Below are 17,083 nucleotides of genomic sequence, written 5' to 3' on the forward strand. Positions count from 1 at the left end.
ATATTGTTTAATTATTTTGTGTACAAGCTCTAGGTTAACAGGACCCTAACCCTCTGTGGGGCCACAAAACACTGACCTTGGGGTGGGGGTGGGGGGGTCCCATAACAGGGGGATATGTCTCTTGCACTTTTTTGAGGAGTTGCAGGCTAAAAGGTTTTGGCTTTGTCATGCAGAAGAATTAATAAATGAATAATAATAATTAATAAAAATGTTTTCATAAACAGAAAAAACAGCTAGCAAGTGACTCGAGTCAACCTCTATCACTTTTATTATCATGTTTTGGTGTCATTACTTCTTTTATGAATTTAAGATGTCAGGTCCAAAGTCATCACTTTTAATATATATATATATATTTAAGTATCATCAATTTTTGTCATGGCTTTTGTGTTTTGTCATGCAGAAGAATACAAACAGGCTGTCACGACAAATAAGATAACATTATGTTAGATTAAGTATAGGAGAAACAGTTCATAACAAAAGTAAATCAATGTAATGGTGTTAAGTGTTGTGTATAGAACAAACATTTTAATTTGGTTGATGTCGTACACTGAACTGTTCAGTGCAGTGGTCAATACGGATTTAGATGGTCTGTAAAACATTGCCAACTGCCCTCATGAATTGAACAGGATGAAGTTATGCCCTGATTCATGAAGTGTGCCACCTCATAGTAACCACATTCACAATTTAAAATGTATAAATTTCAGAAAGTTATTGAGATCCTTACTGAGTAAACATTTTTTAAAGAGGCTGTTAAGAGGTAAAGAGTGTATTTATGAAATCAGCTAGGCTTTTTTCCATCCAAACATCTTTATTACAGCACAGTTCTTTTAAGCATCCATTATCTGAACACACTTCACAATAATTCTTAATTTTACCCCTGACGTTGCTTATGTCTCGGGTTTGTCTTGCAAAACACATACAAATGTCCTCTCCGTCGAACAAAGAAACAGTCTTTACAGCGCCTCCTCAGGGCTGTCTTTGTTTTCATCCCTCCAAAGGGCTGGACCCACGGAAGATGACGGCACTCCTTCAACAGAGGTGATCCAGAGGAGGAAGACGAGGGGGGCTGGATGAAGCTGATCCTCACTGACGACGGGAACAGGGCACGAGGAGCTGTGGTGAGGGTGTAGAAACTTCTGTACACACTGGCTGCTGGCGACGTTGAGGTCAGGTTTAACCGGCTCATGTTGGCCACCTGGCGAGATACAGCGCTAACAAGGTGCTTCAGGAGAAGGGGCGTCATGGTGCTCGAGCTGCAGAGTGAGACAAACAGAGATGATATTAAGCAAAAACAGTCAATGTGTTTTCCTCCTCACAGCTGCATTGTTTCTTGTTAGATTATAAAAATAATGATATGATTAATGGGCATCTTTGACTTCGACTGAAGGGCCACAACAAAAACTCACTCATCCAGTGTTAGGTGGTGCAGCTTTTGTAAAAGCAATCATTCCACAAATATTTTTCATACAGCAGTATACACCCAAGGTATGCACTGTACAGCGAAAACTATTCCATGAATCACTACCTCACACATCGTTTTCATACTTACCTTGCCACATTTCTAAAGTAACGACTTTGTGTAAAGGTGTAACTTCAGTTCATATCTTTCTCTACACTGCACCTGTAGGTCATAATGTCTGCATCTTATTATTTTCTTTCATGCAGTTTTCTAAGGCTTTTGTAAGTAAAGACAGAGAGATAAAGACAAGCAGATGGGGTTGCACGGTAGAGGACAGAATAAAAAAGTGATGATGGGGTCTTAATATTTTGTTACATGGGTTTTTGTTTATATTGTTAAAGTCTGCCAATATTTTGAACCTGTAATCGTTTACTTTGAGCATAGGATATGGGAGAGTCTGAGTTCCTGATGTGATGTACTACAGTGTTATGATGGCAAAGTTTCATAACTATCATAACTGGCAAGCTGCTGTCAATTTGCAGATGGTACAACAATCCTAATAGATAATGAGCGCAAAGTTTTAACAGGTATTGGTAAAGGTAAAGGAACTGAAATCTTGTAACTTATAGTGAATTTCCTCTGATATATGAAATGCTAAAGGAATATGTTGTTGCCTTTGATGCACTAACATCCAGTCCGATTAAGTTCACAACAGGTAATATTGTGGCTGATACATCTCCATATTGCAATATAAAGCTTATATTAGATGGTACCTGAATCAGATAGATAGATAGATAGATAGATAGATAGATAGATAGATAGATAGATAGATAGATAGATAGATAGATAGATAAGCTTCCATTTAACCATGAACTACACATTAACTTCCAGATAAACTCATTTGCATTGCATTTAATGGGAATTATCAGTGATTGGGTTACTTGAATATTCTGAGAGGACAAGCTTATAATTTCCTGTAAGCCATTGCAGAGCTATTTATGAATTGAGAATGCCTTTCATCCATTTATGGATGATCTAAGCTCTTTACGTTTGCGTGTATTGTGGTTAAATGTTCTTATTTGTATCAGAAATTCACAAAATAAGGAAGTATCCCTCTAAATTTTATTTTAAAGAACAATGTGGTGTTAATTGAATGATTAAAAAACGTAGTTCGGCTAAAAACAAACAAAAAAAAACGTAATATTTGCGCCCTCATGCCTCTGGAAACATTTAAAAACAATGAACTTTTTCAGCACCTGTTTCCAGACAAAGTCATGAATTGATGTAGTAAAACTTAAAAACTAAATTTAGCACCTGAAAACAGTTACACATGTAAGCACTTCTAAATGCTAGTGAACGTTAGCTGTGATACGTTCCAAGGAGACTTGAGTTGACCTAATCGGGCTAGCACGAGGTCTGAATATCCCACTTACACTTGTCTCTGACCTGACAAACATTTCTCACGAAATCATAAAAATGCTAACATACCGTTGCAGCACCAACGACGGTATAAATCGAAGATTATGGCCTTGAAATTGAATTTTAACCACCGCACCAGAACCGCTGTGCTTCGCCTGTAGCAGTGATACAAACACTTCCGGTGCGAGTCGAGCGCAGAGTGTATTTCTGCCCTCGGTACTGGCTTTGAGATTTTTTCTGCCCTGATGAAATGTTATTTCTCGTGCATTTGGCGGATTCAACCTTCAAATATTGTGTATGAATTCACCTAATTTGAGTTAAATTTGATAAAATCTAAGGACTTATCCAGAAAACTTACAGGAATTGATGCGCAATAGTAGTAATTAGGAACCTGATAGGCAAAACTCGGGGATAGTAGACAACAAATGCCTGCGTAGCCTGCAATGCAGCTTGGGTAGATTGTATGTTGTAAACATGGCGGCTGTGGTGGGTAGACTTCTGTCCTTCAATAAAAATGTAAAGGTGCTCGCGTCACCTTTGAAGCTCACTGCTGTACCCCTTCAGCGATACAGCTTGCAAGTCTCCGGTACCGGTGAGACAGTAACTCACACCGGACAGGTAAGCTCCAGAACGTTCTCCAGGGGCTGTCATTGTGTTATCCCTGCATATCCTAACGCTAGCTTAGCCTGGCGCAGGAGCAGCCGAAGAGTTAAGTCAGGCCATTATCAGACAACCCTCAATGCAATGTATTTTTAATATTTCATTTTCAGTCCTAGATTGTAACACTGAATATATTCTAGTTTAGAAAAAAATAGTTGATGCATTTTTACTTACTCCGAGACCCAAGTCCACTACTTGTATGGGATGCTGTGTACCACTTGTGCGGTCTACCTTAAATGACGTGTATTTTATTAACTTAGGTGTATGATGAAAAAGACCACAGGAGAGCCAGATTCGTTGGTCGACAGAAGGAGGTAAGATGAAACTAAAAGAAGTTTGACATGTGCGTATTTATACTTTGCTTAATTTAAGTCACATCTTGTTGTGCTTAAAGTAATAACATCCACAAAGCTCAACCTACAAATGTGGGTAAAGTTTTTTTTTTTTTTTTTTTTTCATTTTTCAAACTTTTAAAGTCTTGTTTTCCTACAAAAACTTTTAAAGTGATGCAGGATAAATCAGTTTCAGCTCAGACCTGTACACATCTCACTTCTTACATTGCTTCAGCAAACTTTGTAATGTGTTGGTTGGTTTGTAATTGCGAAAACGTATTAACTCACCTCTTGTATGCCTTTAAAAAAAAAAACAGAGGAATGCTGGAATGTGAATAAATTGTACACATTGATTGTAATCGTCAGAACTTAGATCTAATCTCAGCTTTTTTCCTCGTTCACATCATTTCATTTACCAATATTGCTTTGAATGTCTCAGGTGAATCCGAATTTTGCCATCAAATTGGTGGCAGAGGAGCCAGTGACTGACATTGAAGCCAGAGTGGTGTCCTGCGATGGTGGTGGAGGAGCCCTGGGCCATCCAAAAGTCTACATCAACCTGGTTAGAGCCCTATAACACTCCTATGTTCCAATGGTTAGAAAAAGTCAATTTAGAGAGTATTCGCTTCCAAGGCTTGAAAGTTTTGAAGCCTATAAACAATATCTAAATATCTAAATGCACAGCAGTATCAGTGTGTGGGATGTTTTAAAGTATAGTGCCTTTACTAAGAGCAGTTTTATACACAATGACATCCAAACATGCTGAATACTGGGAGGCTGCATAAACATGCTGTCTGCATGTTTATGGTTTTGGTATGGTGTTTCTCATAGTAAAATTATTAACTCAATAAAGTTGGGTACATTTTCCACCATCAGTCTTTAGTCTGAGCTGACCTGGGCATTTTTTAATGATCACCTTTTGAACCAATCATCTCATCTGGTCATTTACATCTTGCATCACTGAGCACAATTTGCAGCTGAGCGTTAATAACCAAGAGTAGCCAAGCATAGGGATGGGTACCTTTCATACTTTAAACGATACAGTACCAATGCCTGGTACCTGGCAATCGGTATCTGCAATTTTGTTTGTAATTTATTTCGTAATAAAATCACAAAGTTTTTCAATTTAGTATATTAATTTCTTAATATATAAACTTGCAATGCTGTGTTCATGTCCAGCATGGAAAATCGCCTGCTGTCTCACTCCCTCACAGTCACAAGGTGTTTAGATACTGAAACATGGTGCCATTTGATTTTACAAGGATTGGTACTCAGTACTACAAACCAAATTTGGTTGGTCCCTATAAAAGTACCTAACTCGGTACCTATCCCTAGCCAAGCATGCTCCCAACTCTTCTCCTAACTCTTTAAATGCTTAATGAGAAAATGATACAATGTTAAACATGAAACTGATGTTCAACTCCAGCCACACTAAAACTGGTATGCAGTTTACCAAGGCAGTAGCAGTAACGTTGAATTCAATGCTGACAACTTGATACAACATCTAAAAACTTAACATGCAGGGCTCACTAACAGGCTGCTCTGCTGAAGCAACAAACTTTGTGCTCTTGATCCACGGTATGTCCTTTCTTCCTGACATTACATTTCATACTTCATACATTTACATACTGCCTGACTGGAACTGTACAGCACAGTCTTTGACAACATACTAGTTTTCCATTAGATATTTGTCCCACAGTATTGATACACCTGGATTGTTTCCTTTGCTTTGAGCTGGGGGTAATCCAGGTCAGTAAATATAGTATCGCATTATGTGCATGTGAGAATTAAGATATTTTATGAAAAACAAGACTTATTTTCAGGCAAACTTTGATAAATGCTGATATATCATACGGGAGGTTATCAAAAGGTCAGCTCCTGGTCTAAAATAAAATTACATTTAAAAAAATTTCCCAAGATGCTCTGTATTTCTTATTAAAGTTTGGGCAGCTGCAGGCTGCTCCTCTGATCTGTCCCTTCAAAAGGGCATTCTGACTTATCGAAGCTCAAAGTAATAATGCTTGCCTTGTGTAGTTTATGACTCTTTTCTTGTAACATTACCACTTGACGCAGCCGTTCCATGAGAGTTATGTTCGGAGCAGCCTCAGATTTAAAGATGCTGTGAGGAAGACTTTTATTTGGACTGCAGCGCCACCTTTTGGCCCGGAGTCTCACGCACACTGTAATGAGGTGTGCGTTTGTTTTGGAAATAAATGGAGATCGAATCAGAAAAACGTTTCTTACCGGATACAACGTGACAAGGTAAGGTATTTATTAACAGTTAAGCAGCACTACGGTTTGAAATGTCACATCAAGAAAACACCGTCACTTTGTACCCTAGTTTAGTAGCCGTCTGTATTTAGTGCTACTGACAGTCCGGTGCTCTGATACATGTCAGTAATGGGTAGTCTTAGTAAATCCTTGTTATGTCCTGTGCTGTCCTGTGTTTTAGCCATTAGCTCATGCTGTTTAGCTTTCCTCTACTCTTTTTCCATTTTCTGTCTGACGGTTCAGCTCCAGTGTCCACCATCACTACAAAATTAATCACAAAAATCGTTTCGACCAAAGAAAAACACAGATCTCTCTTCTCACTACAAAACTTAGTCAGCTGACGTGATGTTGTTATAAAGCCTTGGACATGTCGTAAATCAATCCAGTCCTGCTCGACCAGATTGGGAAGCTAAGAAGTAGCTTTTCTAAATAACCTATATTGGTGCGGATAATCTCATTCTAAAGTGTGAATTATGATCAGGCAGATATCTAGAAGACAGACTTTTTCAAGATCACTCAGAAACTCCTCACAGCCCCTTTAAGCATGCCTCAGAGCAGGCACACCAGTTCATGGGTCCCAGACTTGGTTACGTGAATTAGACATTGGATATTTGATATTTAAAAAATGGAATCAGGGCTACAAAAAGCTGAGCCAAACATCTCTCATATTTTTGTTGTAAAATAATGAAATTGCTATTCCTAACGACAGCAGACTACTTACCTTTTTCCTCATCTTTTTTCTTCTCTTTTCCAGGATAAAGATACTAAAGTGGGCACATGTGGCTACTGTGGATTACAGTTCAAGCAGAAGCACAACCACTAAATCCTTTCTTTCATCTTTGCTTCTCTGTATAAATTACACATTAGTTAATAAAGTATATGCCGTCTCTTCATCGGAGAGTGATATGTTTGTTTGTTTTGTTGTATTCAATATCAAGTTAATACATCTGTCCACAACCCTCTTACACATTACACCTCTGTATTTATTAGTGCTTCATTAACTCTGTTAAAAGGGTTTGTACAAAGTTTTCACACATTTTGGTTTATATTGACAACACTTGTGAAGAGCTTTCTGCTCTGTATGTATGGACCTTTAATCAAAATTTCAAATGAAGGTGACTTAATTTAATTCTGTGTAAAACATGAAGAGGAGGGGTCGCTCTCAGTACCAGACTCAAGCCTGTAGGATGGCTGCATCTAGTTTGATTCACTTGATGCAGTTTCCTTCCTTCACAGGCAGAGGTCAGCAGCGTCCTGCAGATGGATTCGTAATGCTGCACTGATCAGTCCGTGCACGCTTTGAACATCATGTTTTTATCAAAGTTTAAACCAAAGGAGTTTATTTTTTACAAGCTGTCAGTTATAAACATGCAGCTGGTCTGAAAAATATCTGCTGGAAGTTGTACTCTGGTAGAAAAAAAAATCTGCGTTGTTGATATTTTAAGATCTAAATTTATCTCACTTGTCCGTTCAAATACACAAAGAGCCACATCTGATACCAGTGCTCTGAACTTCTTTGAAAGATTATTGATCGTCTCTGCGGTGAACTCCAGCAGCACTGAGAGAAACTCGGCATTCCTTGTGCACTGGGCCCACACAATCTGCAGTGTTGAGCCTCGCTCTGCCTCGTCAAGAAGTCATCAGGAGGGAGCCAGCAGGAGACACAGCAGCGCAGAACAATACATGTTTGAAGAAGATCATATATATATTTCATTAGACGTAGTCTCCATAGACCTATGCAAGCCAAATTGGCCTGCGCTGGGCTCCGGCTCCAGACAGCACTAGCCTGTTCTGTCCCCAGTGATGCAGCTAGTGGAGCCGCATTTTCCACACCATGGAGCTCAGGTTGGGAAGAGTAGTCAGGCTGATATAATTGGCCCTGGTGACTTCTTGAAGTGAGGCTTACGCTGTAGTTAACCTTATCTACAGTCAGACTACTTTGGATGATTGAAGGGGAGAGAGGTGCATTGTTAAAATGAGGCTGGGTCGCTGTCAGAGAGCTGACTGGCTGCTCCTGCGGTTGGTAAGACTGAGTGGTTCAGAGGTGGTGGTTGGTTGGTTGAGTTAGAGGCATTGCCGGAGGCATCGTCTTCAGATGAAACTGAGCATATGAATCGCTCTGAATTAAACAGTGCTGTGTTTCTGGATTAAACTGCACTGTTTAATAATTCACTTCCATTAAATGCATCAGCCAGCAAGATAGATTATTCTTCAACATCTCAGTCGGTGTGTGAAGTATCTCTAGATCCCCCCGATAAACTCAGACAATTTGATCATTGACTTATTTATGGTTTAACTTTAAATGTTAAATCAACGCTGTGGTGCAAACACAACTTGAGAGCATGATATGACCCTACCTTTGAGTCAGAATGATCAGGAAAACACCAAATCATATCACATCTATCCTCACCACAGGGCCACACAGTATATGATATAGTTAAATGTCAATGAGTACTTATCATAGCTCATCCAAAACAATCATTTACTTTGCGTAAAACATCCACCTTGATGCTGTAATTGCCCTATTAAAATAATTCTCCTCTCAAAGATGTGTCATATTACACACCCTTAGGCTCATTATGGAGCTCCCTGCAGCCAATTATCTGAAGCGCCATGTTCTGGGAGCTGCCGTGACCAAGAGGAGCTCATGAGCTGATCTGGGAGCTGCCCGTCCTCCGCAATCCACACTTACTGTACGAGAGGCAAAACAGGAAACTGACCTTTGGTCAATGTCTCGAGGCGGCTCCACTCAGCTCCACTTTAGAGTCAGGTGACAGAGCTTCTGACCTTTACCATGGAAATAATGACTTGTTCTTGTGCCAGGAGCTCAGAGGGTTACCACAGGGAGCGAGACACCTCTGGTGACATGTGACAGTTTTTGGAGGAGAGAGAGTTTGCACTCAGCACTTTGATAGCCCCGGAAACCAAAGTGTGTGTGACAAGACACAAGAGACTCAGACTTAACTTTGTGGATATCTGTGTGTGTGTGTGTGTGTGTGTGTGTGTGCGCCAGTGTGTGTGAGTGAGAGTGTGCGACAGAGACGCAGACAGTGTTGAAAGGGAATAGGTGTCAGACAGGGTGCAGAGACGAGCAATTTGAAGTTGTCAATACTTCTTGTGCCGACATTCCATTGAAAATCTCAGAGTGATCCAAAAAGGTTTCTTTCTGACTTGATAAAAGTACTTTTCTCCATCACACCTGTGTCAATGTTCCCGCAAGTCCTTTGAGCCATAAAACTTTCTGGTGATGTAACCAGTAAACACAGCTCTAACATTCCTGTACAGGAACAGAAACAGTGCGAGGCTGAACAATACGAGGCGGCCCCTGCAGGGAGCGGGCCTTCATGTCAGACTGATGCTTGAGCGGCTTGCTTTGTGTAAAGAGCAGGAAGAGGTGAGGTGAGACAAGTGGAGGGAAGAATCTGATGGGGTCAGACTGAGAGAGTGAGGTGAAAGAAACAATAGATGGTCACCCTTACACGCAGGGAATGTTAGCCAACCGCAAAAACTGTCTTATTCCCAGCTTTGATGGTCGCATGCAATGAATTCTCACTTATTTTAAAGGTCACACAACTTAACGCGTTTTTGAAGGGACTGTTGATTTTATTTTGAAAAAACAGCAGCGATGGACATTTGTTTAACCCGAATTTCCCACATGTAGGTTGTGTTGATTCCCTTAAATTTGCCATAATAAGTGTGTGGAAAAAATTATCAATTACAATTATTTACAAAATTCAGGTCATTAATTTCAACTACTAAACTGTGAGTAAATCTTATATATATTTTTTTCTTTTTTAATTCTACTGACTGCAGGGAGGTATTTGAATCATAAAAGCCCTAAAAACCGAACAAACCAGCACAGGAGAAAAATGAGAAACCACAACTGGCTGGTGTAAAATGGCAAAATCAAGAAGCACCTAAAAGAAAATCATCTATCATTATTATATTTAATTTAACTCTCATTTGTTTATACTGAAGCTTAGTTTAGGCCTACTACTGTTTGTAAAATCTCCTGCATTTGATGTAGTTTTATGTTTTCAAATTGTTCAAACTATCCTGAAAGAACTGAGTACTTTTATCTGGAAAAATTCATTTGTAAAAGAAAAGTGTAGAGCAAAATCCTCAGGTTGACCCTCCATGAATAGTGAAATTACATGAACATATTCAAACTTTGTTTTACCTCCAGCTCTCTCCCAGAGACACGTCATGTTTCACACAGCTGAAGGTGAGAACAAGTGAAGCCTTATATCTCTTAGCCCCACTCAGCATCGGCTCAACCTCTTATCTGAGTGACATTCTTTATTCTTCGTGACACTTCCTCCTGCCGTCTGAAAGTCAAATTCATCTCTGTGTTAGTTTAAACCCTTCAAATCTGAGTCATTAATGTGAGAAAAATGTAAATATATATTTATCTGCAGCCAGCAGGGATGGGATCCTGTCAAACAGCAAAGTGCGAGAAAGAGAACTTTCCAGAAAAAAAGAAGTCAGATGTCATTATTTATCATCTCAGATCTGACTTATTTATGAGGCAGAAACAGAATGAAATTCTCGGTTGAATTCATCCTGAATTATTTAATCTGAAATGGTTAATTCCATACAAAGCCGGGGCAGATCCCTCCTCTGTTGTGATAAATACTTTATCACTCTTCCTAAATCGAAAACAGGAAGAGAAAGACGGGGTTGGGAGGAAAAAAAAGTCATCTTGTTTTCTTTGTTTTAAAAAGTGTTTGGTTAAATGTTTTGCTGCTAAATAGTTGAAAGTTTAAGGGAATAAATCCTTCATAAAACATTGAATATTAGTCTTACCAGTCATATTTCTGTTTTAATCAGTGATTGTCTAAGTTTTGATTTGATTAAAAACTTACTCAAGTGGATAAACATGCAACACTTAGAATACTCATAGTTTTTATGAAGCATTTTATACCGGTTGTGTTTTTTTTGAGCAGTCCCAGGTTGACAGAGTCAAAAGCTGTCTAATGAAAAGAGACGCATCGTTGATTGCAGCTATATCCGGAGCCGAGGTGGAAGTGGCATCGATTTAACAATTTAGCAGCAGCCTCCTCTGTGTGTTTCCATTAGTCACGGCTGAATACCATCCACTTCCCCCTTTTTCACTCCCTCGAAACACACACACACACACGCACACAAACACTTAGCCTCATACACGCACAAGCTTTGCTATATTTCACTGTTCCTGGACAGATCGTATCATCGGATCTGATCTGAGATCTGTGGCTGCAGCACAGAGGGCGGCTAATGTAAGGACACACTCAGAGAAAGCACCGTGCTACAGAATACTGCTTCTTTTATTCGTGGCTCAGTGCAGACTATAGTGCATGTGAACAATACGGTATATTTTTCATGTGTGGAATCATACAAACCCTGCTGAAGGAAAATGTGAAGTGACACTTGTTTGCTTTCAGACAGTTGATCAGTAACGGGCTGTAGCAGTTTGTAAGTTCAGAGGCAGGACAATTACACGTCAGAGATTCATTTTTACTTGCTGGTTAACTGATGAACCCAAAACTACATGTTGAGTTATTGACTGAATGTGGGTGCCTCCTCAACAAAGATGGGACCACAGTGAAAATGCTTAGAGATTGTTTAAATTTCAAATTTTCCAAATAGACGCAGATGACTGATTTACTGACTCACATCAACCCCTCGTATCAGTCTGCTAAAAGAAGTCCAGTTATTTCGAGGTCTGTTTGTACATAATGGAGTAACCAACAATAAAGACTTTAAAAAGTAAAGAAAGACAAAAAACTGAGGGTTGAAATGTGCTAAACTGAAGAAGGCACATGAAGCCTGAACAGAACTTGGGGACAGAGAAAAAAAAGTCAAAATGAGAAAGGAGAAGCTGCTGCTCAGATAAGTATAGTCCTGTTCATCATGATATGCTTTGCTATCAGAGGGAATATTTAGTTTGATATGATCTACAACAGCTCATTTAAAAAAATGTCCCTTTACTGTGTGAGATCACAGCTTAATTAACTCATTTTATAGTGTCTACATGGAGGGTGAAGAATAAGCAACTCTTGAATTTAGAGGGGAATTCACTCTAGAATAGACTGCCGACACCAACAACACAAAGAGTTGCAACTTGTTTTCCTGTGTCTGCTCCACTTTCGCACATAAAGCCTGGTATACACCTCTGCGTTGATCCTACGCCGTAATTGTGGCAACTGCACACTTCTTCAAACTCAGCAAAAGCACATAAAGACATTGCAGTCTGTACGATCATCAGATTGTCTGTTTATGATCCCGCAACATCTTCTTCTTGCTTTTCTCACTGCAACTTAGAGTGTTTTATGTTTTACTGAGGCTGAGACATGTTGCCATATATCTTACAGCAAGTATTACCAGGCATTGTACAGAGGAGATGCTGGAGAAGATCAACTCCACCAAAAATAAATTCAGGCAACACAATCCTGTCCAACAGACCAATCACAGGGCTCGCTGTCTGTGATGTTTTGGACATGTAGTGTAGAGGAGGTGCGTGTCAGGCTATGAGCATGGGCTTCTGTGTTGTAAAAGGCCTGTGTTTTAGGAAAGTTTTTTGATTTGGCGCATTTTAATTTAAGTTTGATTGGTTTAAAGTCTACATAGACCCATGTTGTCAGCTACTGCATCAATTTATGCAGCAGTTTAAACCCTGCTTAATTCCTAATAACGAGAGGATTTGGCTCATTTGAACAGTTTTTGTAGCACAGTCTTTCAGTGACTCATGCTCTTAGAGCAACAGTCCATTTTCAAAGAAAGAAATCCAAATTTTTAAATCAGAAAAAGAAATTCAAAACCAATGTTTGTTGAAATTTACCTTTTTGTAAGTAGCAGCTGGGGCAGGCTGGCCATTGGGAAATTCGGGACTTTTGCCGGTCTATTTCAGACCCTAACCGGCCCGTGGTCAAAGCGTTTTTTTTTTTTGTTTTTTTTTTTAATTAATAACGTCAGGGGCGGACTGGTCATCTGGACGTTCTGGAGAATACCTGCCCCCCCAGTGCTGCTGGGGGGGGCAGGGGCGTGCAGGGGACATGTCCCTTTGTTGAGGGCCGGGCCGAGTCAAAGTCCAGGGCTGTTTTTCAGTCCCAGTCTGCCACTGAGTCGTAGCAATTTAATAAGTGGAATAATTTACGGTGAGCAGACTGTAAAGCATTCAGAGTAACACAACACCTCTCCTGGGTCCTGCTCACCCTGTTTGGATTCCGATCTGTAATAGAAACCTGCTCATCAACAATACATTATTACTTTTTTTGTACAATCCAGATTAAGAAGAGGCCAGTTTACTCCAATTCAATCTGTTGGGTTGGTTTTTGTTATTTAGCAGCTTTTCCCTTTTCTTTCTGGATAAGAGGTAATGCCCTAAGATTTGACTCATACATCAGTTGGTTTCCGTCCTAAAAGCCTCCATGTCTTCAACACTGATGAGTACAAACTAACATGAGGCTCAAAGCTCTAGTCTGATCCCATCAGGTTCATTTCAGCACCACTTGCACATTTAGAACCTCTTTTCAGCTGGAAACAAAAAGATGCAATGCTTTAGTTACATGGTAACTGGATTAGCTAGCTGGAGCTTGTTGACTGAGCCAGCAGGAAAAACGGATGGTTGTTCGTCAGAGGCAAGAAGACTGCTTGTGTCTAACAGTCCATGTTTTACTGTAAATGTCATGTGAGAGTGGCGGATAGACAGACATGATAGCAAACATGAACAAAGAGGGGCTGGACCATCGTGAACAGTCAACTGGTCAAGCCATAACACACATATTGACTTTGTGTCCCGAACCAAGCAGTCTCTTAAACCTTCCTCTGAGCGTGTCTGTTGGACTACAAAGGCATCGCCCTGGTCACTTCAAAGGACTGTCCCTTTGTTCTGCTGTCAGAGTCATTCAGACCTTTCCACACGTCAGCTGGTTTGACCTGATGGAAAGAAGGACCATGGAAAACTCCGTCCACCCATTCTTTGAGTGATGCTACGGGTGATTCTTGTTGTCTGTCTGCTTTGGTCAGCGCCATGTTTGATGGATACCCAGAGCCAGAGGATGCCAGCATGCAGGGAGGGTATTCTGGATCCAACCTGCCGTCCAAAGACACAGCAGTGTGAGCGATGGACCAGATTTTGGGCTTAGTGTCTGTACTTCTGGGGTCTGGATTGGGATAAAGGTCATGTTTTTGCTGCTGGCCCGGTGAGAGTTCAGAGCAGTCTGAAGATGATCCCTCTTTTCTGAGCAGCGTATCAGGGTTGTGTGTGAAGTGTCCACGTGAGGGGTCTGTGCTTGGGTTTGCATTCTTGTCCTTGGGTCGAAACTGTGGCTTCCGTTCACAGTCAGAGCCGTCTGATTCCAGCAGATCAAAGTCCTCCAGGTCACTCTGCAGGTCTGCAGAGAGGGATGCAGATCACACTACGTCAGTTACATCAGTCATACTTGGAGCAAACATGGAAACAAGCAAAAAGTGCTGATATGATTCATTTAAACACTGCTTACCTGGATGGTCTTTGTCTGCTTTTAGAGGCTTCTCTGCCTCGTCGCTGTCATCATCACAGCCTCGGTCATCGGAGCTTTTACAAGCCCGCGGTGACCATGTCACCTTGTTCTCCTTCTTCAGCCTCCTGCGTGCATTGGCGAACCAAGTTGAAACCTGAGGGAGGAAGCAAGGAGCTCAGAAATCAACATCAAACTGAACAATCAGGATGAGGAAAAAACTATATCTATATGGAAGGTGTGTGAGACATCTCTGAATAAATAAAGATATCACAAGGAGTGATGCATTTTCACTTGGCCACTTGACTTGATGAAATCTTACCTGTGTGAGCGTCATCCTGGTAATGATCGCAAGCATGATCTTCTCTCCTTTTGTGGGATAAGGATTCTTCTGGTGCTCCTGGAGCCAAGCTTTAAGCGTGCTGGTGGTCTCTCTGGTTGCATTTTTACGACGAGAAGCGCCATCGGAGCAGGAATACCTGTGGAAGTAAAAGGCTGTCAAATAGTACGAGGATAGGGACTCATGCTAAAGGCCTTTTCCCTTTAAGAGTCATTTTATTTGAATTAATGTATTACTAGTGTCGAAACGTGTAAGTGCAAAATAGAGAATAAATGTATATCTGAAAGTTTTGAATACAAAAATAGAGTTTAATTTGAAAGCTAAATCTGTGCATACCCGTATCTGTCGTAGGGATACTGTTCGAAGCTGTATTCATAGGGATAGTAGGCAGGGGTCTGAGGTGTTCTCACAGGCACTGATGCAGCTCCGCTCTTGTGATCTGATGGTCCCTGAAAATGACAAATAACTGGTATGAATACTAGCTGTGTAAAAACCCCTCAAACAGTCTTGTCTGATGGCACACTGCACTGCAAAACTAACTTTACATGATTAAAATTAACTTAAAAAGAAATCTGAAACGTTCAGGCCCATCACCAAAATGATAAATTCTGCTGAATGACATTTCATGACATGAGCAATTTTCGATTTTGAGGATTCACATTTGATAAAGACAAGAAATTAAGCATTTTGCTGCAGATGGAAAAATATAAAACAAATAAGCTAAAAAAAAAAATTGAAACTCACCCTGCTATAAAGAGCAGTGGCGTCGCTTGCGCAGGTATTAGCGTAACTTTGGCTCTTTGTATACGGGCCGCTGAAGACTCCAGAGCCGGGGCTTGAGTTGAGCTGATGGCCCGGGTGTGACGGAGGTGTTCCCGGCTCCAAACAGCCAGACAGAGAGCTGGAGGCCATCAAAAACTTTGGCAAGAAAATCAAACATTATATCATTACCAATAAATAAATGAATAAGGTTTCTGCTACAAATTTTCCACCGGTATAAAGTTATTTTATCATTGCCCATCAAGACTTGTTTCAAACATAAGTCTTGAGACCAAATTCATACAAATTTTAATTGTTAGGAGCTCAGATATTATGTTGTTTTGGGGAAAAAAAAGGAAAAACTTTATACATATCTTTGTCCAAAAACTTAACAGACTAAAACACTGACTGTACCTGGGGTGTGGTGGGGTAGGAGTATCCCAGCTGGGTGTAAGCCATGATTCAAAGAGATCAGAGAGACGGAAGCGGGAGCGCAGACTCTTCCAACAGCATCCGTGCTGAACTTCTTCCACCGACAGCACCTCAAAGTTTTCAGCCAACTTCAATTATTTATTTTTTTCTATTTGAAATTATAATCCACCAGCTAAATCAAAGAGAGGAACAGCTTTTTTTACTCAGCACTTTCATGATATGCGCGCAGTTAACACTCTTTAAAGGTAGTTCCTCGCATCCCACATAGCTCCGCCTTGTTAACCTGCTTCATCTGAGACTGTATCCCCGCGGTCTATCAATCCAAAGTGAGTGTATGTGTGCCCGATCGAGCCACGCATCTCCTTGTGGTGCGCTCTTTGGTTTTAAGGTGCGTCCGTGTGTGACGTCAGCTCGGACTCAACGTGTGTGTCCCGCTTCTCAGATCAAGATGAAGAAACCCGCCCAATGGATACCCTCCTAGTTTTCTCGCAGCTCTCTTCTCCGGGAGAACAGCTCCACCCAAGCGCAAGTGCAACTCCCCACGCACCCACAGCAATCCCCAGGCGTAATGAGAATGAGATCAATTTTCCTTTCAAGGCACACACACTCACACACACTCTCACACACTCACACGCACACGCACACGCACAGTGCTATGGCCAGAGGGGGACAGGGAACGTGATGCCTTGGCACCCCATTGACACGAGATGATTGATGACTACAACCTGATATTAGCATAATCGTTTTGCCCTGTAGTTTAGATAACTTGTCACCACGGAGAAATCTCCCTGTCATCCACGCATTCATGAGTGGGGAGGTTTCAGGTCTCCTCCGAGCAAATTAATCAAAGAATAAACACTCTGCATTCCCTTGAGTAAGCACCTTTACCAACTGAATAGCTTGTCATGTTTTTAATGAAGTCGTTACCCTTGCATAGTGAAAATGTTTTCTCCTTTAAGTAGTCATTTTTTTCTTATAGGAGGCTGGGGTC

The 17,083-nt window shown here is 40.7% G+C and overlaps 3 protein-coding genes across 3 annotated transcripts; 1 reads left to right on the forward strand and 2 right to left on the reverse strand.

Annotated features, from left to right (window-relative positions):
- Positions 1-871: 871 nt before the first annotated feature.
- Positions 872-1,243, reverse strand: mrpl36 (mitochondrial ribosomal protein L36). The gene has a single exon (XM_074687317.1). The coding sequence runs from the start codon at positions 1,241-1,243 to the stop codon at positions 872-874; it is 372 nt and encodes a 123-aa protein (XP_074543418.1).
- Positions 1,244-3,247: 2,004 nt separating this feature from the next.
- Positions 3,248-6,991, forward strand: ndufs6 (NADH:ubiquinone oxidoreductase subunit S6). The gene is made up of 4 exons (XM_074687698.1): positions 3,248-3,436; positions 3,739-3,792; positions 4,250-4,372; positions 6,836-6,991. Exons 1-4 carry the CDS (start codon positions 3,293-3,295, stop codon positions 6,902-6,904), a joined length of 390 nt encoding a protein of 129 aa, XP_074543799.1. The 5' UTR covers positions 3,248-3,292; the 3' UTR covers positions 6,905-6,991.
- Positions 6,992-13,765: 6,774 nt separating this feature from the next.
- On the reverse strand, positions 13,766-16,364 carry irx4b (iroquois homeobox 4b). Its single transcript, XM_074687392.1, has 6 exons — positions 16,075-16,364; positions 15,646-15,819; positions 15,238-15,350; positions 14,884-15,040; positions 14,565-14,718; positions 13,766-14,456 (listed from the first exon to the last, which is right to left on the reverse strand). The coding sequence occupies exons 1-6, from the start codon at positions 16,117-16,119 to the stop codon at positions 13,906-13,908; spliced, it is 1,194 nt and encodes a 397-aa protein (XP_074543493.1). The 5' UTR covers positions 16,120-16,364; the 3' UTR covers positions 13,766-13,905.
- Positions 16,365-17,083: the final 719 nt, after the last annotated feature.

The sequence above is a fragment of the Halichoeres trimaculatus genome, unplaced genomic scaffold (assembly GCF_033239565.1).
Source record: "Halichoeres trimaculatus isolate MK-OKI-2021-1 unplaced genomic scaffold, fHalTri1.1 fHalTri1_scaffold_14, whole genome shotgun sequence".
Taxonomy (NCBI): domain Eukaryota; kingdom Metazoa; phylum Chordata; class Actinopteri; order Labriformes; family Labridae; genus Halichoeres; species Halichoeres trimaculatus.